Source organism: Citrus sinensis, chromosome 6 (assembly GCF_022201045.2).
Source record: "Citrus sinensis cultivar Valencia sweet orange chromosome 6, DVS_A1.0, whole genome shotgun sequence".
Lineage (NCBI taxonomy): Eukaryota > Viridiplantae > Streptophyta > Magnoliopsida > Sapindales > Rutaceae > Citrus > Citrus sinensis.
In genome coordinates, this window is record NC_068561.1 from 11,950,021 (window position 1) to 11,974,946 (window position 24,926).

Here is a 24,926-nt window from a genome sequence, read left to right on the forward strand (position 1 = left end):
ATGGCAAACATAAAGAGTTCGTTGAGGCAGCCATAGATCTTGGTCGAAGCATAGCAGCGAGAAAATTACACTTGGTGTATGGAGGAGGTAACCGAGGGTTATCAAAAATGGTCTCAGAAGCAGCTTTTATCAGAGGAAGTCAAGTGTTAGGCATCATCCCAAGAGTCCTAAAACCATTGGGCAGTTCGTCTGACTCATCAACTGGAGAAGAGTTAGTCGTCTCCGGTATGCAAGAAAGAATAACTGCAATGCTTAATCATGCTGATGCTTTTATTTTCCTTCCAGGAGATCTTGCAACACTAGAGGCACTTATCACACTAGCATCTTGGGCCCATCTGCACATCCACCAGAAACCCATCGGTTTGTTAAATGTCAATAACTTTTATGATGGCTTTATCGCATTTCTTAACCATGCAATAAAAACCTATTTCATTCCCGCTAATGTGAAAAAACTCTTTATTTGTGCTCACACTGCTAATGAGCTACTGGATCTGTTACAAGCTTATAGACCGGAGCCAGACCCCTGGACCTTTGTGTTGGAGCGTCCAAATAATGATGGTAACAGTAGCAGCAGTAAGAAGTACAAATTAGATTTAACTCTCCGCCTGTAAATATTTTCTTCTGTGTTGCACCACCCAGGTGATGTCTTCTAAACTCTACTTCTTTCATTTCAAACATTGAGGACAATGTTTCGTTCTGGTTGGGGGGAGGGAATAGTCGACAATTATGGAATTTTGGTTAAGTTTTTACTAATTTTTTGTTGTAGAAACTAACTGTTGCTAACTTTTTGTGTTGAAGATGGCTGAATATGGAGTGTAGTGACTCTAGAAACGCATCTTCATCGTTTAAAAAAAAAAAAAAACTTAAAAAAAAAAATTCAGACATTTTCTTTTTTCTTTATTATGTGTTTATGTTTATTTTTCTTCTTTTTAATTTCTCCTCTATAAAAATACATTTTCCAACTTTTGAGTCGAAGATGGCTGATTATGGAGTGTAGTTCCTCTAGAAACGCATCTTCTTTAAAACAAAATAATAAAAAAAATCATTTTCTTTTTCTATCATTTTAAATGTAACTTTTCTAAATTAATTTTTCTACATCATTTTCACATTTCTGCATGCATATTTTTTTTTAATGTTTAGAATAGGTTGGGGGGTAGAATGTTGTTTAAAAAAAAAAAAAAAATTTGTGTGATTTGTTTTAACATTGGGTGACATGATTAATTTCAAATTTTAGTATTTGTATTATCTTTGGTCTTAAGTGATGTTACGCTATGTTTGCTACTTTACATGTTGATGTCGGAGACAAATATGAGTTGCTTGAAAGAATGAACATGTCATAAATAAGTGCCAAGTGAGTTGTCGAGCCTATCATTTTCTTGGAGAGTAACCCTTTTGCCCATTCTCTATACAGCTTAGCAGTTTATTATTTTATACACGATCTCTAGATTTCATTTGAGTTAACCCTTAAAAAAAATGGTAAAATTAAAAAAAAAATGTGTGTTGCTACATTGGGAGGCCCATCTAACTAGTAGATATGGATGATTATTTAGAGCCCTAAAAGATGATGGAAAGGCCATCTTTGATCCGTTTGAGCCTTTCTAGCCATCCCTTTTATTAAAAATCCATAGTTAACCCTTTTGAGCCTTTAAAAAAAAAAACAAAAACCTTTTCTTTGTCAACTTATCATCTTGACCCACTCCGATTTGGAGTATTACCCAATGTCTTTTAAGTTCCATCACCTCTTTATGTTTGAGAAAATGTAAATAATTATGTTGTTCAGTGAAGTTATGACAAATAAAAGCAAAAAGAAAAAAAAAACAAAAACAAAAGTTGTTGTTTCAAAAGAATAAAAATAACAATAATAGGTGAAATCCACCTTGCAACTTCAAAAAAAAAAAAAATTCTCAAACATACACTTTGTTTTCCTTATTTCCTTTCTTTATTAGCCATATCCCTAGCCTACGTTACGTCCTAATAAAAGTCCTTCTTGATTTTAGGGAACTATAGTTTGAAGTAGAAGCTAGTTATATGGGCTAAAAAGATGTAGTGATGCATAATTCAAAAAAAAAAAAAAGATAAATAAAGTGGGTTGACTAACATTTTATTTGACTTGAGATCGTATTATTTCTAAGCTGAGGGCATATTTATTTCATCTTGGTGAGAGCATGTGATATCACTTCTTTATTATTTTCTCTCTCAATTACCATTCATTGGAGTGACTATTTTTATTGGGTTTAATTTATTTGTGAGAGTGTCACTACTTCCAGTAAGATTTTGGGGTTTGACATGTCATTCTTGAAAGTAGCTATAACAAAGTCTACTGGGCTAATTCATGTGGATGGTTGATGTGGGTGTGATATTGCTTTAGACTGGAGATAATGCTTATACTTTTATTTGATTGCTATCATTAATCTGATTGAATAAATACGAGTGTTTCTAAAAAATAAAAAAAAAAATCATTTTGAATTTGAATTTTGTTTTCGCTTTATTTGCTAGGGACTAGCAATAAGCTGGTTGGGGGGTGTGTTGAGTGTTAGAAAATGCATATTTATAAAGGAGAAAACCGTCATTTTACATTTCAAGTCTTACTAACAACCCTTACTTTTATGTATTTAACATTCTTGTGATTTAATTACGTGTGTTTTATTTTAATTAAGTAATTTATGTATTTTAGGGGCATTATAGTCATTTCACAATAAAGGAGAGATCAGACGGCAAAACGGACATCACTTTTGAACTCAGGACGGTCGAAAACCTTAGGAGAAGCATAAAAGGAAAAATGACACTATTCACATGTACGGTACTATTCACGTATACGGTACTGTCTACGTTACTGTTCACGACACTGTTCACATAGACGGATCGATGACGTGGCATTGACCGATGATGTGGCATTGACTGATGAGGTGTCACGATCCTGTTGGGCTAAAATTCTTATGTACTGTTGATGGTGACGTGGCAGCATATCACTGGACGAAAAATCTCGCGTACGGTGCATGCATCACACAGGATTATTTTCAACCAAACCGCATTACTGTTCATCCGGGTCAAACCGCGTTACTGTTCAAAGTCGGGTCAAACCGTGTTACTGTTCATCCGCGTGGTCAAACCGTGGACTGTTGACTGATGACGTGGCGCAATCCTGAGCGTCCAAACTGTTTTTAATCCGATGGCCATGATTTACTCCATGTATCTATAAAAAGGGGGCCTCCCCCCCCTAATTTGATATCTCTGAATCCATTTTTGGGATCCATTTTCTGTAATTCCTTCTCCATCTTGTATTTTCTTCATATTTTAATAAATTCCCATTTTGCCCCTAGTCCAATTATGAGTGGCTAATTTTCTTTCAAGCTTGGGTTGAAGGTGAAGTCTCAACATGTGTCATGGGCTTAATTTGGTAAATTTATTTTCTCTTCCCCTCTAGTTTTTGTGGATGTTTTGACTTCTCGTCGACAAATAATAATATTCTTGTCTAGTACCGCCTTGGTTTCACCGGCCCTCTAGTACAAGGTTATTATTATTTGGCACGATAAGCCCTTAGCACCATATTGATTAGAGCGTGGTTCATGAGGTGTGGATTCCCCCCTCATGATTTAATTGGCATTAATACGGATTATTTAGCCCATGATGCATGTTGATACGGATCCAGATACCCAAGTACGTCAATTTAATAGATTTTCTCTTCAATTTATTCTCTTCATTGCAATTCCAATTTTAGAATTTATTCTCGCCATTTTAATTTAAGTATTAGCATATTCCAAATCATTTCCACCATAAATCCAACTACCCATTTACAAAATTAATTCTATATATAATTAAAATCCACCTCCTCGTGGGATCGACACTCGTCACCATTAGTCTATACTACAATAGATTCGTGCGCTTGCGAGTACATTAAAATTTGCACAACAACCACCACTCCTGTTAGATCATGATCTGTCACCACCACGCTTGTTAGATCACGAACTGTCATCAATGATCTTCCAGGTTATGACTCAGGTTCAATCTGCACTTGACGTGTGGGCGCCTTTATCACTACCAAAGCAACTAGCACGAGAAAATTTTTCTCTCAACAATAGAGAGAAAAATCTTTTTCTCTGATTTGTATAAATTGGTTTTTCCTTTTTAAAACATACATATTGTTAATTGCATACTTCCTATAATATTATCTAGATGATATCAAATATTATTAAGCATATGCAAATTTCAAAAAATATAATGAAATTCATTATTAATGAATGACATGTTGCATTATGCATAGAGTGGTACTACCTATTCTATATGACATGTTATCATCCAAAACATAACATATAGAAAAACAATTAAATAATCTTAATTTATGGCTTTCCTAATAATGAAAAATACATTAACCCTAAGCCTAATCTTCATTGGGCTTCTTGTTAATGTCTATCTTCCATAATCTTGTTTTTGTTAATGGACTAGGGAAAATTGGGCTTTTAAATTTATAATTGGTCCAATTTTAATTTTGAAAAGAAATAAATAAATAATTAAAATTTTTTATTAAAATAAAACTTTTGGACCAAAAATAAATTTAATGTGTTCAATTTTATCTATGTATTTTAATCCATTAATCCCAAATTTCAATTGGGCCTAAAATTAGGATTCTTTAAGCCCAAAACTATTTTTGGACTTAAATACAAAAAAATTGAAACGTATCTGCCCAAAGAGAAAAACTATGGAACTATAGGGATCTGAATAATAAAAACCATTGAAACCCTAAATCCATCTTTTTCTCTCCCAACTGCCATCAACAAAAAGAACCAGCTGCTGTTCCCGGTCAACCGCCGCTGTTCAGAGACGCCAGCCGGTCTCCGACACATCTCCGACGAGGAGCCATCGCCGATACACCGGAAACAAGCCAACCCTGTGCGCGCTGCTTGTTGGAACGCACACTGCTTCTGCGCACGCTGCTTCTGCGCACGCTGCTGCTGCGCGCACTGCTAGCATGCGCTTGCAGCGTGTACCACTCGTTGGCTGCAGCGAGTGCGCTGGTCAGTGGTTGACGTCGAAATTTCCGGCCTCCGTCGCTTTGATCTGCCATCCGTATTGATTTACAAATTTCCTAGGCCAATTTTGGCTTACAAAATTCTATAACAGTAAAATAAATCAAGAGGGAAACATGATGATAAAAAAACCACCCCTCTTGTTACAGATCCAAATGAAAAATACAGTAGAAAATCTAACCATGAATTAAGACAAACCATAAACATGTTTTATTTATATATTAAACAAATAATATATATCTGAATAAATTGTGTCACTCTAATACATAAATATCAAGATTAATTTCATACGAAATTCTTATATATTAATATGAGATGGCTCTGATACCAATTGTTGGGAAAAATCAGGTTTTTTAAATTTTTTATAAAACCTTTTAAGGACCACTCTCATATAATATATAGGAATACGTAATTCAGAAATCGTACCTTGAAAATCCGAGTTGGCTTTTTCCGCTGAAGTGATTTAGGCTCCTAGATCACGATCTGCCACCACCACTCCTATTAGATCATGATCTGTCACCACCACGCTTGTTAGATCACGAACTGTCACCAATGATCTTCCAGGTTATGACTCAGGTTCGATCTGCACTTGACGTGTGGACGCCTTTATCACTACCAAAGCAACTAGCACCAGAAAATTTTTCTCTCAACAATATAGAGAAAAATCTTTTTCTCTGATCTGTATAAAGTGGTTACCACCTTTTCTTTAGAGAAAATAAGCCTTTTATATCACTTTTAGTGAAAACCCTAGATTCCAAATAATCAAAAACAAAACCCACGTTATTTGTTTTTTCAATAGGGGACCCACCTTGTAAAATAACATAAGACCCCTTACACGAAAGCTAATTAAATGGAGCCTCCCACTAAATGATATATTTAGACTTTGACCCAAAAAGCTAGTTATCTTACTTATTAGTCCAGTAGTGGTGCAATCAATTAAATGAGCTAACCCGGGGATCATTTGGGAACATACAATAATTAGGCCTGTAATTAAACTAGCCCAATTATTTAATTTCAAATCTACTCCACTAAAAGATTGGAACTGACTTCCATAATTGTATGCTCGAATAATAATTCGTCTCAAGCCACATTAATTTCTTTATTGCACAATCCTTTGTACCACATCGTTAATTAAATTGATATCCCAACTGTCCAATTAATTTAATAACATCTTATTCCTTGATCTTTACTGATTTTCTCTAATGATCATTTTCAACAAACTAAATATGTTGACACACTCTGGCCAGAGAATTCTATGATCAAGTGCCGAAAACCCATCAAGAGATGTGTTGTACATAGGGATGGCAAAATCCGGGTCCGGGTCCGGGTTTGGCCTTTCCGGTTCCGGACCCGGATGAGAATTCGTCTTACCGGACCCGGCTAAAACCCGGATATTTTGAGTGCGGGTCCGGTACGGGTTAAACCCGGAAAAATCCGGGTTCCCGGATTCCGGGTTTTAAACCCGGATAATGTTTTTTGAACCTAATTTCTCAGTTGCTTTGAAAAATCCTTTATCAAACTTTTCTTACTAGAACCTGCAAGGAGTAAACGATGAAGTAATGAAAATTGAATAACTAAAGCCAGATTATTATCAACAAGATCACTCAACCAAAGCTTCTCGAATTCACAATATCACTCAACCAAAGCTTCTCGAATTCACAATCTTAAAAGAGAATTTTTTTTTTCAAGATCCCATTTATAGCCTTTACTTGTTCTGCAATTGCCTTGTTCATACTCCCATCAAATCACAACCAAATACCCTTCCAATAATCAGAACCTAAAATGAATGAAATCATGTTCTTGGGCCAACTTCTTGAAAATATCGTTGATGAAACTGCTTGCCCGTGGCCTTGCTGGAGATTGCAATATCGAGATGGAGCTGCTTCAGGATTGGTCTTCTTTGCATGCTTCTTCTTTTTCTCGACTGTGCTGCCTTCTTTGGTGATAACTGTCGGCGATTTGCTTCGGGCTTTGGCGGTGAGGATGAGGAACAAAGCATGATTCACGGTGATTTGATGAGGAAATATTTGGTTGGCTTTGGCGGCGCGGCTGTGAAACTGAAACTAGGGCAAGGCTGCTATTTTTTTTTCAATTGTTTCTATTTATAATAAAAAAATAATATAAAAATAAATACACCCGGGTCCGGGTTCCGGATTTGCGGGTTCACCCAAATCCGGATCCGGACCCGAAAACGTCCGGGTTTAGAAAATCACATCCGGATTCCGGATTTTATTTCGTCCGGTGCGGGTTAAACCCGGCCCGGATTATCCGGGTTCTTCCGGGTCCGGGCCGGGTCCGGGTTAAATTGACATCCCTAGTTGTACAAATTCTATATTGTTAATCTATAACTCCAATACTCATAATTGCTCCCACCAAGATACCGAGAAATCTTGACCACAAGGATGTGTCGTGCCCATTGGTAACTCAAATGGAATAACAATTACAATCATGAAATCATAATTAACTCAAGATTAAGATTACAGTAAAATCAACGTCTATGAGATTTAATAAGTCTGACAGTTATTATAAAGTTGATTAAATCTCATATGTGATCATGTTCAATGTAGTCGTACTACATCAATAAATTCATACATGATTAAGACAAATCATTCAATGAATTTATTACAGTCTATACCTAAATAAAGTGCCCAACTTTATTTATCAACTGCGAACTAAATTTATTTAATCATAAGATAACTTGTATTTATGTCTTCTGTGAATCCACATGATGATCACATAAATGCATACATGGTGATCACATAAATACATATAATATGATTAAATGGACTTTAATACAAATATTAACGCAATTAAGATATTTGAATAAAATACTTCATTTATTTTATTAATCAAAAAAATTATTTATTACAATTAAATAAACACATATACTTTTCAAGAGCATATTCTCCAACATAAACATGTATCAGAAAGTTTGCAAATTATTTCCAGTCACAAAACTAGAACATTGTTTTTGACACACACACAGCAACACAGCAAACACTAATGTGGCAGCTTTTGCTATTTTGATTACATCACATCAACCAATTTAAATACAAGGACATAACCAGAAATTTGAGACTTTAGAAGCCACAATAAAGTACATGGATAGCCGCATTCAGCTGCTTCATAATTTGATTCATTACTCAGCATCCGCAAATCTGGAGGAGGAAATAGAAATTCACAAGTCAATACTCAAGTAGAAGCACGCATGATTAAATGATTAAAGGACTAGGTAATAGGTGAAGAGAAGTCATAGAAGACTAACCCGAGTTCTGAGAGCTTCAAATGAGCTTCAGCGTAATCTGCAAAGACGGCATCCTCATCCTGAAGCAATGTCACCACAACACAGTAAGTTTCGTAGACATTGCGACCAATTCCATAAATAAAATCAATATAAAAATATGGCCAGGTACTTACTGCAGCATATTTTTCAACAAGAGGACGAAACACTGGGTCCTCGAGAAGAGCCTTGTCTGATGGCAGCTGAAGTAGACCTTCTTTCTCTCCACTCAGCAATTCCCTATCAAATTAAAATAATGAAATAATTCACATCAGTCTGTTGCTCTGAGACACGTAAATTTGAATGAGGCCCCATATAAAAAGAACTTGTGAAAGTACGAAGAATGATAAATGTGCTTATTACTTAAAATATGAATTGTCAAAAATAAGTGGATTGTTAGTCCAGGGTCCTTCAAATCCAGAACGCTCCTTGTGGCACCTACCCTGTACAAGGATTCCCATGAGACCAACATTACAAGTGAGTACAACAAGCTAAAGATGTTAAATTGCATCGTGCTTTCAAAAACAAGCAGCAGTCCATGGAAGAATATAGAACTACTGCAATGTTAGCTCACAGACCAATGTATGACCGCCGGATAAAACAACAATATCCTTATCACTCAGACCCATGTGGCCGAAGACATCTCTCAAATGGTCAGAACCTGCAGTGATGATAACAAAAGGAGTAAGTGACTTAATTTGTAGGAAGATACACTGTACTGATTTTACAATGATTTAAACCTGAGCAAATTATCTGAAACTGACCTTTGGTGGCATTTGGCAAGCGACCTTCTGGGGGCGGATCAGATTTGTCCTGCAACACGAGATGTTTAGAACTTAATATAAAGAATACCAGTTCAGCATCAATAGTTCAATCTTTGCAGCTGCCTTCTAAAATTGCTTAGCTATCAACAAGCTATATTATTTGGATAGATTAGTTGCTTTCTCTGTTGCTTCAATACAATCCAAATGGACGACAGAATGAGGATGCCCTGGTTTATTGTTATTATTATTCTTTTCATTCATTTAATTGTAAATCAAACACATGAATAGACATCAATATAATTGTACACTAGTGACAGTAACATAAATAGAAATTATGCATAATAGGAATGGCGTACACATCACACACGTCAAGTAAAGGCCCTGAGTTTCCAGCAAGTGACTCACATCTATTTAATTATGCATTGCTGATCTTCTAACAAAACCTTCTAAGTGAAGCCTAGTCCAAGATGCTGATCAACAAAATTTTATTTCGGAAAAACACACCATCATTTTGGGAATGTACAAAAGCTACAGCTATGTTTTACAGATGAACTTTTGCAACAAGAAATCAATTCTAATTTAGAGAACATGCATATGAAAAGCCCTCACCGGTCTTCCAGGGTGGAAAGGTATTTCAGGCCCTCCGGTAACTTCAACGGCAACAACTCCAGCCAACTTCAAGAAAATAAAACACAAACCATGGTCAATTCACCAATCCAAAGTAATCCATAGAAAGTGATCATAAAGCAAATCATTTTCTGTAGTCAACAGTTGGATATAAATAATAATTACCTGATAGAAATCAGCGTAGGACAAGATAGGAAACTGCTGCTTGATGGGCTCCAAGAGCCTGACAGCAATATCAAGACCATTGTTAGCCTCATGAGCAAGCTCATCTGGGTGCCTGATCGTCCCAAAAGGCCCTCCTGTCTTCGTGTTCACGTCATAAGTCCCCGCTGAGTGCCATCTGCATATGTGCAGCCCAAAAACTTACATATATATATATATATATACACATCTTGATTTTGATCTAATACTCATCATCATGCAGATTAATAACGCATCAACGATGGTCACTGAAAGTGATCTTAATTAAGAAAGTTTAAAGATAAACTTACGCCAAGCGAAGAATGATAGGGGCACAGTGTTTCTCAGCAATGAGTCCTCTGAGTTTCCTCTTGCATTTCTCCACTGCTTTCTGATACTCATCGCTCACTTTTGGATAACACTTTCCCATGATGAAAAAAGAAGAAGAAGAAGAAGCTCAGCTTGAGGCTTGTTAAGTAGTTACTGTCGAATGCGATGACCGAACTGAACTGTGACGAGCTGAAGATACGAAAGCGGGTGTTGTGTGGAAGAAATTTGATCGGGTGGCTATATAAGGGGTAGTAGTCAGTTACTGGTTTTAGTCTTTTAGAACGAGAACGAGAAGATTCTAGCGTCAGTTTAATGCCGTTAGATTTTATGCTTCTTGAGTTAGTGGTTAGGATGATCGTTGAGCTTTAACAAATGATCAGACAATAATAGTCGACTGGCCTGAATCTAGAATGTTGTAGGTGGGCCAATTATCAGGGTCCACGTGGGGTTATGGGAAATACGACGGCGCGGCATGTTAATTCCCACCAGTTTTTTTTTTTTTTTTTTTTGGGTTGTGATTTGGGAAGGCAAAATTCATGCAAGTGGAAAATGCGGCGAACACTGAAATTTTGTTTTTATTGTAGGAAATTCTCTTCTTTTTGAAATCCCTCTTTAGATTTTTCACGTAGATTGCTTCATTGCGATATGAGAAGAGAGAATTGCATTAAATATGCCACGATAACATGAAAATTCTGTAGATATACTTCCACAAAATTGACAATTTATGTAGTTTAGTGTGCGAGAAGGAAATCAAAGTATGCTAATCGGGGCGTTGAACTCCATTAACATGGGTGTTGGGCTCCGTCGTTGCCATGTTCATGGGCAATGGTCTCCATCGCATGTAACCAACGCCGGCGATGGCTCATGCACTTGCAATTAATCAACGTGGGTGATGAAGTCATTTCCCAAATCAACCAAGCTCTTTTAAAGTTAATTTATGCCAAAATGGATATAAGTGACTATTATAGTAAGAAATTTGTTATTTTGATAATGATCTTACAAAAATGGCTGGATAAATAAATTTTCCTAGTTAAATTTACTCAACATTCAAGACTGTAATAAATAAATTTCCCTATATAGGACTTACGCAAGTGAAGCAGAAAAGGACTATTTCTTTGGGCTAGTTCCAAGGGCCACGTTGCACACTGCTTGGAAGCCCAAAAGCACCTTCTCTGCTTGGCCCAAAAAAGCAAAGGAGGGAAGATTGGATTGGAGCGGATCGGGAATCAGTTTCGCAAATATCGCCAAGTTGAAGGGCAATAACAGAAACAAGTGAAATAGGTGAGTGACAGCTAACGCTAACTCAACGCTCACAAACAAGTCACCAGTCGCAACAACAGCAACAGTAGCATCCATCCATCCATCAACAACAACAGAAGCCATCCATTTTATTATTATTATTATTTTTTTTTTTAAAAAAAAAAAAAAAAAGAAGACTTGCTTTTATACGTAACGCTAAGCTCTCCTTTTCTTTCTCATTCTGTAATCCAATCCTCAGATTTCTCTTGCCTTTTTCTTTTTGAGCGATTCTCACACTGTAAGTCTCTTGCTACCTCTGCTTCGGTTCCTTCTTCAGCACCATTAAATATTAATAATTAATTAAATTAATCCTTTTTCATCTGATTCGCATTTTAGACCATCCAATCTTCAAGAAAATAAAAGGAAAACACTCGAGTCGTTGCTCTATTTATCTTTCTCTTTTTCATTTTCTTTCGGATTTAGATATTGAAAATGAGTTCTGATTTTCGATTTTTCAGGTTTTATTTTTAATATATATATTTTGTGTTTAATTATATGGATGAAGTTTTTTTTTTTTTTGGTTTTATATTTTAGATTGATTGGATCTATGTTCTAGTAGTTTACTGTTGTCCACTTATTCAGAAGTCAATGGATAACTGAGTGGAGCTTTTTTTTTAATTTTGGAAAAAAAAAGTAATTTTAGAGTTTATTGATGGATTCTTGTGAGATTTAGGCGATGCAAATGCAATTTTATATCAGAAGCTCATTTCGTTTATAAACATTAAAAATCTCTACTGAATGTACTGTCATCGCTGCCAAAATGTTCGCTAAATGAAGATGAATGAGAAAATTTATCTCTTTATTTTAGGTTTCCCTTATGTTAAATTTTCTGTTTTCATGATATTTTTGTTTTAAATTACATGTGATCTATTCAGCATTATGTTATGGTGTCAGAATCACGTGATATTGCTTGTTTTATGCTCTTCCACAGCTTATTGTGTGTGTGTGTGTGTGTGTGTGTGTTTGTATCATGTTCTGATTTTTCTTCATGCAATTGCTTAATCCATATAAACTTAGTTTCAGTTGATGTATCATGGAAATTTTGTGGACTTTGCTCGAAAGAAGAGAATTTCTATGGAAAAAGTTTTTGCTGTTTACAGATAAAACTTATTTTTGTGATTTCCTGAGATATTTTTAGCTCTGTTTGATGGCAAAACTAAGTTCATGTATGTGAAGATTGAAAAATAAAGTTGCATGTTAAAAGAATGAATATCATTTATATGTATGATCTTTTTCATATGGCTGAACTTTTAGGGCAATCATGAGTGACAAGGCAGAGAAGACATGCCCACTATGCGCCGAGGAGATGGATTTGACTGATCAGCAGTTGAAGCCATGCAACTGTGGTTATGAGGTTTGAGCGCTAGTCTTTACCCTTTATATGAAGTATCATCAAGAACTGTTGCCTTTTTTAATTCTTTTTCTGCTTATTGAGCTAGCATTTTTGGTTCATTTTTTCCCCCTTTTTGCCAAGGGAAGGGGTGCACTTAATTCTCTAAGTAATTACACCTTGTTTGTTATGTTTACAGATATGTGTTTGGTGCTGGAACCACATTATGGAAATGGCTGAGAAGGATGGTACTGAGGGTCGCTGCCCGGCATGTCGTACTGCTTATGACAAAGAAAAAATTGTGGGGATGGCAGCTAACTGTGAGAGGTTGTTATGATTTCTGTGTAGTTTCCTTGTTATTGTGTACTATTATGTGACAAGACGCTAAGGTTGCAATATACTTTTTGCTTCACAGAGCGGTGGCTAGAATGACTTCAGAGCGTAGACAGAAATCACAGAAAGCAAAGCCTAAACCATCTGAAGGAAGGATGCACCTTACTAATGTTAGAGTTATCCAACGGAATCTAGTGTATATAATTGGATTACCTATTAATCTTGCAGATGAAGATGTGAGTATTTTTTATACCATTGTATATTTTATTACTCCTTTGTGATCAGATGGAAACTCATTCTCTAGATTCTTTTATTTCAACGGTTCCCTGTGGTTAATTATTTTATCTTGTTTCTACCAGCTTCTTCAGCGAAAGGAGTATTTCGGCCAATATGGAAAAGTTTTGAAGGTGTCTATATCTCGAACTGCAACTGGGGATATTCAGCATTCTGCAAACAACAGTTGTTGTGTGTAAGTTGACCAGCCACATATTGTTTAACATACCGCGTTGTGCTATTTCTTACAGTTTTTGCATTTGAGAAACCTTCTAAATCACATGCATGGTTAAAATAATCTTAGTCTCGCTCTCTCCCTCTCTTATACACTTACTCATAGACCAAATCTTGCACCTTTTTCTGGTATCAATTATCAACGAGTATTTCCTCATTTGTTATAATTGTGTGGTCCTTTCAGATATATTACTTACTCAAAAGAGGATGATGCAATTCGATGTATTCAATCAGTGCATAGTTATATCTTAGATGGTAGACCCTTAAGGTAAGCAGGTGTTGGCTTTTGCTCCAAGCCTGACTCGTAATTATTGTTACACGATGAAAAGTCAGGTTGTTTTTTTCCTCATTTACAGGGCATGTTTCGGAACTACAAAGTATTGCCATGCATGGATAAGAAACATGGTAAACTCTTTTTTTTTTTGTGGCTATCTTGTGGGAGTTTCCTTTTGCATAGCATTAGCTTTCAACTTGATTAATGCTATTGCTGCTCCAGCCTTGCAGCGTTCCAGATTGTTTGTATTTGCATGATTTTGGCTCTCAAGAAGATAGTTTTACGAAGGATGAAATAGTTTCAGCATTTACAAGGTATGCATGGCTCTTCACTGATGACCCCCTGTGTGTGTTTTTACACAGCATGCTCTCTGGTGTGCATGAAAACAACTTGCTGTGTGTTGTGATGACCTCCTGCTGCTTTGCTCATGAGTCATGTTTTAAGGGTTTCATGCAAGGAAGGTGGGTTTCACAGATGATTTAAGCTGTGGTTTATATGATCAAAAGAGAGATAGAGAGAGAGAAATAGCCACTAGTTCCTTGCTTTTGCCCTTTTTTGACCTTTATATTACCTAATATTTTAACTTGGTATAGTAATTTTCATATGACATTTTTATCTGTTATAAGTATGGGTTTGTGAAGCAAAGTAAAAAGAGTAATATTAAAACAAGAAATCCAGGTTAGCACAGTATCCAATGCTTAATGATTCAGCCCGTTATAAGTATGGACAACAGAAAACTGATGCCGTGAATTTTACGACAACATCAAACTGAGCTGCTAGCCGCACTACATGATCTTTAAGATATCTAGGCAGGCTACTGGACATTATGTTTATATCAATGTATTTTAATTTAGGAGTTCTTTTCTCTGAACTTATTTGCATTACTCCTATTATTATTATTTTGATTAACTTCTGATTTAGACTGATGAATTTTAAAGAGATGATTGATTCTCAATTTCTCTTTTTAAAAATAGGCTACTGCAGTTGTGATGAAACATTATTTCTGTTTTGTGCTCTTCTACTTTTTGGTTGATAAATTAATTCTCTACAGCATTTTAATTTTTTTCATGTTCTATTTTAACTGCCGAATACTTTATTTTTGGAAAACTTCTATGCTTCTTTAGTGCTTATATGCTCTTCTTTGATATCTTTTTCTTAATTAAATCATTATGGTTCTAAAGGAGTAGAGTTCAACAAATTATTGGTGCTACAAATAATATGCATCGGCGTTCTGGAAATGCTTTACCTCCCCCAGCGGATGAGTATATCAATAGCAATATAACATCGACGGCCAAACCTATTGCCAAAAATTCTTCAAATGTAAGACTGCATACAATACTCTTTTTCAGAAAATAATCATTTCTGGCTGTTGATTTCTGGATAATACATTTTTCTTGGATAAATCAATGTGTAGCTACAAGGTATGTGGAATGTATGGGACTAGTGTCATCTTTATCTGATTGCTCCAAAAAGTGAAAAAGAAAATTAGGCTATAATGAATGTTTATAAATACACACTACTTCATATGTAATTTCTGCAGTGTTCTTACAATTTGATAGAGCTTGTCCCTTTCCCTCAGATTATTGAGAATCCAAACAATGGATCTTGCGCAGATATTGTTGCTGGAAAATCCAATTCACTTCCCACAGCAGCCTCATGGTATTCTTTTCCTTTATCAGTGGCATCCCCAATTTGATACTGTGATATGAATGCTTATTTTGCTGAATTTTCTGTACCAGGGTCATGCGTGTTTCTGCTACTCTGCCAACAAATAAAAATTTGTCAGGTCCAGTTAGACCTCCTAGCAATCAGCCCAAGGCATCTAATGGTCCCCAAGTTCCTGGAACAGAAGTAGTGAGCACCACTATATCGATCCAGACTGTACAGCCAATGGAAGCTGTAGCAACCTCCAAAGTGCATCATAGGTTGGACCCACTGGAATTGGGGAAAGAGTACATCGATGGTGATTGTCAAATTGCTTTATCAAGTACCAATGAAGAAGCTACTTTAGATTCAATTCCAGCCACTGCAACATCCAACCAGTACATAACTTGTCGGCCAACTTCAAAGAGCAGTGAGAAAGATATTGCAACCCCATCCTCCAGGACAAGCTCCTCAGAAAGTACCAAACCATTCTCTAGCCCTGGTTCAGTTGAGGATGAAAGTTCTCATATTGTTATGGATTTTCAGGGCCTATGCTGTGGGTTATCATCAATTGGCCTTGAGAGTCAATTTGAGAAAGATCGCTCCCTTCCTGTTGTCCCTAACAGTTCAATATCTAAACATGTTTCAGTTAACTTGCCTGGCAGTCATGGTCCACAAGAAGAAAAAAGCGGCCAATTTACTGAATGTAAAAGTTTTCAAGCATCAATGGCAGCTCCAACAATGGAGGATTCACCAGATTTTGATGATCTGCAATTTAAAGGCTTAGAAGACATGCATCATCTACCACCCATTTCATCTACACCTCATTTGCCACGTAATTTGAATCAGTCAAGCTATCTCTCGTGGCAGGCAGGTGATGTCAGCAATCAAAGTAATCTTGATGGACATTCTGGAAATGTGCCCTCGGAACATAAAGAAGTGTTGCCTTCGAGATCTGAGAACTTAATATCTAATGGGTTCATTAACAATGAAGCTAGTAGCTTTTTTAATTTGGATGCAACGGTCCAGCATTCTAGTCTGTTCTCAGAGGTGGGGTTTGGAAGTTACTTGGGAAAACATGATAGCATGGTTGCCCCTTTACACTCTAATGTTGCTTCAGATGTGGGGGAAAGCAGCATCATCTCGAAGATTTTGTCTTTAGACTCGGATGCGTGGGAAGATTCGTTGACCTCCCCATACAGTTTCGCTAAATTGTTGAGGGAAAGTAATAGACAACATGATTCCCTCAAAATGCCAAGCTTATTCAAGGAATCAGACTGCAGGCAGTCCAGGTTTTCATTTGCCAGACAGGAGGAATTTTCTAATCATGCATCTGATGTGGAGCATTCTCTTAGTAATATCAGGCATTCAGCTGATCAACATCCTGCCCCAAATGGTTTGTTGAAAAACAAGGATATTTTCACAGACAAACATCAGAATGCCTTTTCATCCAGTAGCTCTATGGACTCTGATAATTTTCTTGGCAGTCATTCTTTTATTTCATCATCTGGTAAGTGTCATTTTACCTGTTGTTAAAGTTATTCTTAGTTGAATGCGGTTCCAGTTTATTGATTGCGTAGAAGTTTCTGCTGTATACTTATTGTGGTGTAAGTAGTTTAGTGCCTCGGGGTGGTGCATGAAAACTATTATTCAACACATCTATTTTGAAATAATGTATAATTGCATGGAAAATAAATTTTTTAAATGTTCTGAATAGTTCTGAGGCAATTAAAATCAACTCTGTACTAATTAAATTTGTTGATGAGGATACTGCTAGTCAGAATTGCATATGGTCAGTAAGTTCCTTTTAACTTCTTGTTAAGGTTGAAAAACAAGTCATAACATCAGTAAAGATGTATTTGTCTGTCTTGATGATTGGAAACGCTGGACTGCTTTCTCTGCCATATGGCTCATAGTTGTCTGTTATGCAGTGCATGTATATTTGTTCTCTTTTGGATCTCAGACTCATGTTGTTTTGAAGCCCAGATGTAACCATTTTATAGCCTTATATGGTACACTGACAATATGTTGGTTCGTGGCATGTACGGTTTTGTGTCCCGTGTGTTAGATTTGTCGTGGTTTATCCATAAGATCCTGTTTTCAATGTCTTGTTTAGTTTTTTTCCAAACTCCTTCCTGAAGTTCTTTGCTTCATCACCTTGCAACAGTTTCAAAAGCTCCAACTTCAGTCCCTCCAGGATTTGCAGTGCCAAACAGGGCACCGCCTCCGGGTTTTTCTCCTCATGGAACAATGCAGAAGCCTTTTGACAGTGCCGGTTAGTTTCTCTTTCCCCCTTTTACTGGGAAATGAAACATTTGTTATGTCACTTCTAGTTCCTCTTCCGATAAAATCTGATTTCTTTCACTCTTCAGCAAGTCATTTGCGACGGATGTCTGCTCCAGCAGCTGGAAACAGTGGCCCATGCGGTGACATCCCATTCGTTGATCCTGCAATACTAGAAGTTGGTAAAGGGTTGCAGGCAATAGGGCTGAATAATCTTGGCTGTGATATGAGACAAACCCCATCTTCACAGCTTAATCCTTTTGACCATGAGGCAAGACTTCAGCTGCTGATGCAACAGTCAAGTTCTGGATATCAGAACCTGAGGTTTCAAGATTACCCAATGAATAGATTTTCTCCCCCAAGTGATACTTACGGAATTTCGTCTACAGTGCTTAGTCAACCCCAACCCGATAATTTATCTTCATTTACACAATCACCAGCCCAACAATACAGAAATGCACACATGTCAACTGGCCATTTGGGTAGTTTGAAAGGGGTTAAGAGCATTAATGATCTGGGCGTCTCTGACTTAATGACAAATAGGGGGATTGGGTTTAACAAATTTATTCCGAGTTACGAGGATTTAAAGTGTCAAATGTCCAATTCCAGTAATCTGTACAACAGAGGATTTGCAATGTAATTTTGATGGAATTGTGTTGATCATCATTTATATGCTCGAATGGGCAATGTGTCTGGAGTGGATGACATGGTTGGCTGGCCCCATCTTGAATGAGTTGAAATGTTTCATGGCCTACAGATGTTGGTTTTGTGGGGACACCTGGTAAGAAGCATAATTTCTTAGTCTCTTTCTACTGTGGAAAGAAGTTATGTTTAATCTGCAACTGATGAATCAGGTTGTCCCCAGACTCTGGACCGAAACGGCAGCAGCACATGTGCCTAATGGTGGCAGTCTCAAAGGACAAACTAAGCACTTTTGACTCGTGTATGTAAGTTTTATTAACCATTTGGCCAACACATTATTCTTGGCAGATGACTTGTACTGCTTTTTAAGTTGCCTTTTGATTCGTGTGTGTGTGCAGTGTGAGCAGAGAAATTTGATAGAAAATGAATGATCCTGTCCTGCTGCAATCGAACAGAGAAACTTGTACCTGGGCTGTTACCCCTCTACGGAGGAATTAAGTAAATCTCATATAAGTCATACGAGGATCATCCACTAAATTTCGTTGAAATCAAGTGTTTAATGAAATGATGTCTTCTGACCTGGCGGCACTGACTTGTTTTGACAACCTCGCTGGTGGATTACACCTTAGCCAGACTGGCAATGTATTGCTTTTGGTCACAAAAACCGTCAGTAATAGTCGCATTAACTATTTTGCATGCCTCTTTCGGGAAGCAAGTTGCAAACTATTGTGAAATTATTTTTATGATATCATTTGCGCAAGAGTGAAAGAGGTACGACTTTAATAAGGACGAGCGCATATAGTGCCGTGTCATTTTGATTCATTCATTAAAATTTGATCATAAATATCTTTAACCGAAGTAAAATTTTGGGTGCGGAAAAGAAAAGTGCTTTGTTAGTCTTTTTTTTTTTCAATTAAATCCCCCACCCCAAAGAGATCAACCGTGTTATTTATTGTCCTAGTCCATATTTGCCTCTGGGTTGGTTCAACTTGTGCTTTATTCTTACACGACAATAATAATAAGGATATCTTTATCTTACATGCATGTAAAATATATTTTTCTCATATAAACAATATGTAAATTCTATACATATACGGTTGAAATATATTTTACATACATGTAAATTAGGGATTGTTTAATAATAATAATAATAATAGGCAAATGTTATGTTACAATTAATGTAACATATACACTCAATAATAATCACATAAATTGTGTGGGTCCATCATTTATGTGGTTGTTGTTGAGTGTGTATGTTACATTAATTGTAACATAAGGACTCCCACAATAATAATCATAGAGTTCTTAGTTTTGCAATTGGTCCTCCCACAATTCAAAATCTTTTACTTCCTTAATTAATGGAGATACAAAGCGCTGATGACGAAAAAACACCTCAAAATGTATCAGTCTTTTGGAGGTTTTAAGTTCATTTAACATCTTTCCTCAAAATGAAAGGACAAAAAGGAAATAAGTTACCATGGATTATGAAACGTTGTTTCCCATAGAATCAAGAAAAGACAAGACACACACTGCAAAAAGGGCGTGCAAAATGACAATCCCATCAAGGAAAAAATGTAAGAGAAAGAGAAGAGAATGCGCTAATGCAGGGATAGGGGGTTTCGTCAGTGACAGTGAGGCATCAAATCAATTAAGATGGGCCAAAACCAAAGCAAAAGCAGAGTGTGAGGTTGATTTGAGGCTGAGGTTGACAAATAAACTAGTGGTGTGCGGTCAGTGACTCGGTGAGTCCCCACATGAAATGGATGTTGATGAGTCATGGACAGTGCACGGAGAAGAAAAAAAGGGCTGAGGCCTGAGAGATGCTTAATGCTTTCATCACGCTCCTCGTTGAACAGTTTACACCGTTCACTACTACTACGCACTCTATTCGTTGCACCCGTACGTGCTTATAGGGTCTTATAGGCCTGGAGCTGTGCCCTGTAGCTAATGAAATTGCATTGAATCGCATCGCATGCCGCCTGCAAAAAATTTTGCCCAGAGTACGAGTAGCGTGGGGTTTTTTTTTTTGTTTGCTTCTCAGTCTCACTTTACTCTACGCCCCATTGGGTCCTTGTACTAAGATACCCTAAAGCCTCAGTCTCATTCAAGCTCTGGATACCACCACGAAGCCTGCGAACAACTTAACTGTCTTTTTCGCTTGCTATTGCTTTTCTGACTTTATGTTTTGCATTGCATTCCAATTTCATCATCATCATGGCTTAAATTATAATTATTCAAGTCTTGGAATTCCCCTTTCTAAACGCTACCTAAATTTTAATTGATGTGTGTCTTCTCGGTGGAGAAAGAATTTAGTTTGTTCAAGTTTAGATGGGCGGAGAAATAATCTAGTGTGTGATCATACTTCATGATGTAGACATTGTTAGAACACTTTGAATTGATGTTTTAAATTATTAATATTGTATATTACTTAGAGAAGAGAAGAGAGCATAAATTGGTTTATTTATAAAAACTAAATATGGTGTGGTAATAAGCTCATGAAATAAGAGGTCCATGCGCAAGAAACCAAGCATAATAGAGGAGCTCATTACGCAAATCTATTAATTGGGCGCAAGCCAATAATTTGCCCGCAAGGGAATACTAGAATTCTATTTGATAAAATTGTAAAAAGCAAATGAAGTAGGCGTATTTGATGACATGAATTAAGGCACAAAATATGCAGTAAATTGCAATTATCACTTGGTCCTGGTGTGCTTTGAAATTTCTGGGCGTTTCAAAATTTCAAGTGAATAAACGAATTAACAGTGCTGCTGTAGCTAAAACGGGACAGACCATAATGGTTTGTAGTGTGTTTTGATGGTGAAGAAATTATGTAGGGCTACAGGTTATTTACTTAAACACTAAGATTTTGTAGCTAATGGGCAAACTCATGTTGGTCTGCAGACAATTACTGCTGAGCCTGCTTTAACAAAATGAGATTTTACAGATTTGACAATTGACAGAAACACAATGCGTGGGTTTATGGGGCATTGGGCATATCGTCTTACTCATTAAGCAATGCTTCGTGATCTTTATGTTTAATGGCAGGCATGAAAATGACCATCACAAGAAAAGAAGAAGATCTATTTGTTTGATCCCATAAACTAATGGCACCGGTGTGTTTGAGAGAGACTGTGAGCTCAAATTTTTTTCATAATGGAAGCAAGGCAATCTAAATTTGGATTGCATGCGCAGATGAAAATGAAATGAATGTGACTTGGCATTATGTGTTATCTTGTCATGGCCACAAATGGGGACATCTGACTTGATGGGCCATTAAATTCACAGCTAAAAACTCATTAATGACCTCAAGGGTAGAGTAATAATATTTGACCTACAGTTGTTGTTTCCTTAGGTTTTCCAAAACCCTTTTTTCCGAGGATCATTATGGTTAGGGAGAAATGAAAATAACAGATAAAGCAGAAAAGACATCACCATTCAGGCCATTTATCCCCACCACCATCCCACGCATGAGCCCAAGTGCAAGTGCAAGTGCAAGTGCAACCAATAATGATGAGCAACATTGAACGATATTTCTTTGAAGCCTGGAACTCAGAGAAATAATTGAGTAAAATTCCCTTTACAAATTGTGTAAACAAAAAAAAAAAAAAAAATAGTATAGCAATTCAATTGAACTCAATAATTGAACTCATAAAAAAAAAAAAATTGAACTCAATAATGGAGAGGCCGAAAACTGGGAGCACAAACACCATTGAATCTAGCCTCATTGATGGGTAGAATTTAGGGTGTGACAGATGTGTTGTATGAAGTGGACTAACTTTAACCACTCCACTTCATTAGAGTTCATAGAGGTTGAAGGAGTTGATATATATACTCTTTATTTGACGATGACATTCTCATTTTCATTAAAGTATAAAAAAATAGACTTTAATATATTGAAAATTATAATTCTTTTATCTGTTAATATATTAAAATATGTGTTTTATTTTTTGGTATTTTCATTTTAATAAAATGAAAATATTCTCATTAAATTAAATATAAATAGATAGATTTTGCTAAGTTACAGCTGTAACTTATAGTTGATTCACAAATCATGCATGTCCCACCACTTATTAACATTGTTCACATGATTTCAAAGGGGCTGTAAATTACAACCGCGGTAACTTAGCAGCTATCTAAATAGAAATATAAATGTGTATGTATGTATGCATGTATAATGATGTATCTCATGAGCAAATATATATACATATATATATATATATATATATAGAGAGAGAGAGAGAGAGAGTAGTTTTCTGGTCAGAGATTTTAAAGTGCGGAAAAGTTCAGAAAAATTTTAAAACCGCACGACTTTAAAAACTTACAATTTCAAACTTTTAAAACCATGCGATTTTAAAGATTTTCCGTACTTTCCTGCACTTTAAAATTTCGGACTAAAATATATATATATATATTATAATAATTGTGTTCAATTATTTGGTTATAATCCTAAAACGACATTTTGTGGTTTACACTCAAAACGATATGGTTCAATTCTCTGGGGATATTTAGGGTAGATTCGGATTTTAGTTCATTAATTTAGAAAATATGACATCAATGATTGTTTAGATATTAGAAATCAAGTTGACAGTCTAAATTCATGTCGTTATAGCATGGCTTAAAGGTTTTTTGTTTTTTTGAGAAGATGGCTTAAAGGTTAGTAACGTAAAGTTTTGCTGAGTAAAGTGTAAAATAAAAGTCTATGAGATATTAATAAAATACAAAAATATTAATACAACATTACTTCCAGGGATATTAAGTATTGGCCTTTTCAATTACTAGACACCATTCAATTCTTTAATTTAAATGGGATAAAGGGCAAAGGGCTTTGACTGACCAGGACAGTGATTATCAATCACGAGATAAAAATTTAATTAAATTCATCGAAATCAAGTAAAATTTTTTTCTAATTAAACGAGGACATTTATCCTGTTTGCCCTTAACTATTAATTGCGGATTATGCTTTTTGTAAATTAATTATCTTTAAATTACTCTCTTTATTTTTTAAAATCTCAATTTATTCTCTATTTGTTAAGAAAATTTTTTAAAAAATTATCAACCCATCTTGATTTTTTAAAAAAACATATTCAGATAATTTAAAATTTTTAAAAGTAAGATGGATAATTTAAAAATTATCACTATATAGGGAAATAATTTAAAATTTACCCGATATAAAAGAATACGACGACAATGGAAATACTGCTTCAAAATTACAATGGATGCTAAAAGTTTGCAGGCCGGTATTGAACTTATAGCTTAGTGGTATTCTTGGAATTCAATCCCTTTAATTAAGGATAAGTATCTCTATAAATATTAGTGGGAACATATTTTCAAGCTAATATGTTTGATTATTGTACCATATAGTGTATATACACACTTAGAATCCCAATAAATATCACATTGTAATTTTTTCTTTTTTTTAAAAAAAAAGGCAACTAGATTAAGATATTTACCCATATGATCAGTAGAAGTAAATTAATTATTGGTTGTCAAAACAGTATTTCCATTTTCTTCCAGGACAAAAAATTATTGAGGATCATTTGACCAAAAAGTTGAGGCAAATCAGAAGCATGAGGTACATCCTAAAAATCACAGACAATAGGCATAAGGTGATTACTCAAAAGGGCATCAAATGCATTCTTATAAGAGTTTAGGTAAAAACCCAACATGGAAACTGCCTCATTCACTCACAAAAGGACTCATCAAAATCCCCAGAAACAGTAAAAAAGGTAAAAAAAAATTTCATCAGGTTGTGACAGTGTTACTGTTGCCTCAAAAAACCCAAACACCTAGAAATTTGGAAAGAGAGAGTGAAGAAAAGAAGATCCCCATAAGGCCCCCTTTACAAAGACTGGAATAATCAAAGCTTTCAAAGACTGTTCATTACACGAAATGAAAGTACATCAGCTTTGTTTTTACTATCTTTCATAATTGAGTTCTGTGAATTGAATGAATGCTTTTTTTTCAAAGCTGTGTACTGTCTCTGCGCTTAGCGCTGATGTTGAACCAAGAGCAAAGCCGAGGATTGCGGATTTTTTTTTTCTTTTTTGAATAAAACAAATTAAAAAAATTAAATTAAAAGGACATGGAACGGCCCCAGGGTCCATTAAGGAGGCATCAGGACTTGCACACGTGGCCTACCGGGCTGTAGAACTAGGTTTGCTCCTGGGCAAAAGACAATTGTGATTATGACAACATCTTTGTTTTTTATTTAATTTAATGCTTTCATAGCATACAAGACAAAGACAAAGTGAAAAAAAAAATATTTTCACTTTTCCCCATGTGCATGACCCTAATTAATATTACTTTGGTAATATTATAGTGACTTGTGAGTGTATCCTATTATTATTATTGTTATTATTTTTTAAAAAAAAAATTTACAACCGTCCATTTATTTATTTTATTTTTTAAA

General features: G+C 35.8%; 2 protein-coding genes across 7 annotated transcripts; one reads left to right on the top strand and one right to left on the bottom strand.

The window, feature by feature from the left end:
- Positions 1 to 315: 315 nt before the first annotated feature.
- On the top strand, positions 316 to 19,303 carry LOC102622069 (uncharacterized). Of its 6 annotated transcripts, none has more exons than XM_052442956.1 (15): positions 316 to 319; positions 12,759 to 12,858; positions 13,034 to 13,161; positions 13,250 to 13,403; positions 13,527 to 13,636; positions 13,859 to 13,942; positions 14,031 to 14,079; positions 14,171 to 14,262; positions 15,130 to 15,268; positions 15,528 to 15,607; positions 15,688 to 17,102; positions 17,760 to 17,867; positions 17,965 to 18,656; positions 18,730 to 18,822; positions 18,916 to 19,303. In XM_052442956.1, exons 2-13 carry the CDS (start codon positions 12,766 to 12,768, stop codon positions 18,513 to 18,515), a joined length of 3,003 nt encoding a protein of 1,000 aa, XP_052298916.1. In that variant the 5' UTR covers positions 316 to 319; positions 12,759 to 12,765; the 3' UTR covers positions 18,516 to 18,656; positions 18,730 to 18,822; positions 18,916 to 19,303. The 6 variants fall into 6 exon arrangements, with proteins under 6 accessions (XP_052298916.1, XP_006480585.1, XP_052298912.1 ...); XM_006480522.4 differs by lacking the exon at positions 316 to 319 and adding an exon at positions 11,581 to 11,742; XM_052442952.1 differs by lacking the exon at positions 316 to 319 and adding an exon at positions 11,787 to 11,962.
- On the bottom strand, positions 7,946 to 10,523 carry LOC102622372 (L-ascorbate peroxidase 2, cytosolic). Its single transcript, XM_006480523.4, has 9 exons — positions 10,187 to 10,523; positions 9,861 to 10,035; positions 9,678 to 9,743; positions 9,069 to 9,117; positions 8,883 to 8,965; positions 8,668 to 8,747; positions 8,442 to 8,544; positions 8,290 to 8,348; positions 7,946 to 8,182 (listed from the first exon to the last, which is right to left on the bottom strand). Exons 1-9 carry the CDS (start codon positions 10,303 to 10,305, stop codon positions 8,164 to 8,166), a joined length of 753 nt encoding a protein of 250 aa, XP_006480586.1. The 5' UTR covers positions 10,306 to 10,523; the 3' UTR covers positions 7,946 to 8,163.
- Positions 19,304 to 24,926: the final 5,623 nt, after the last annotated feature.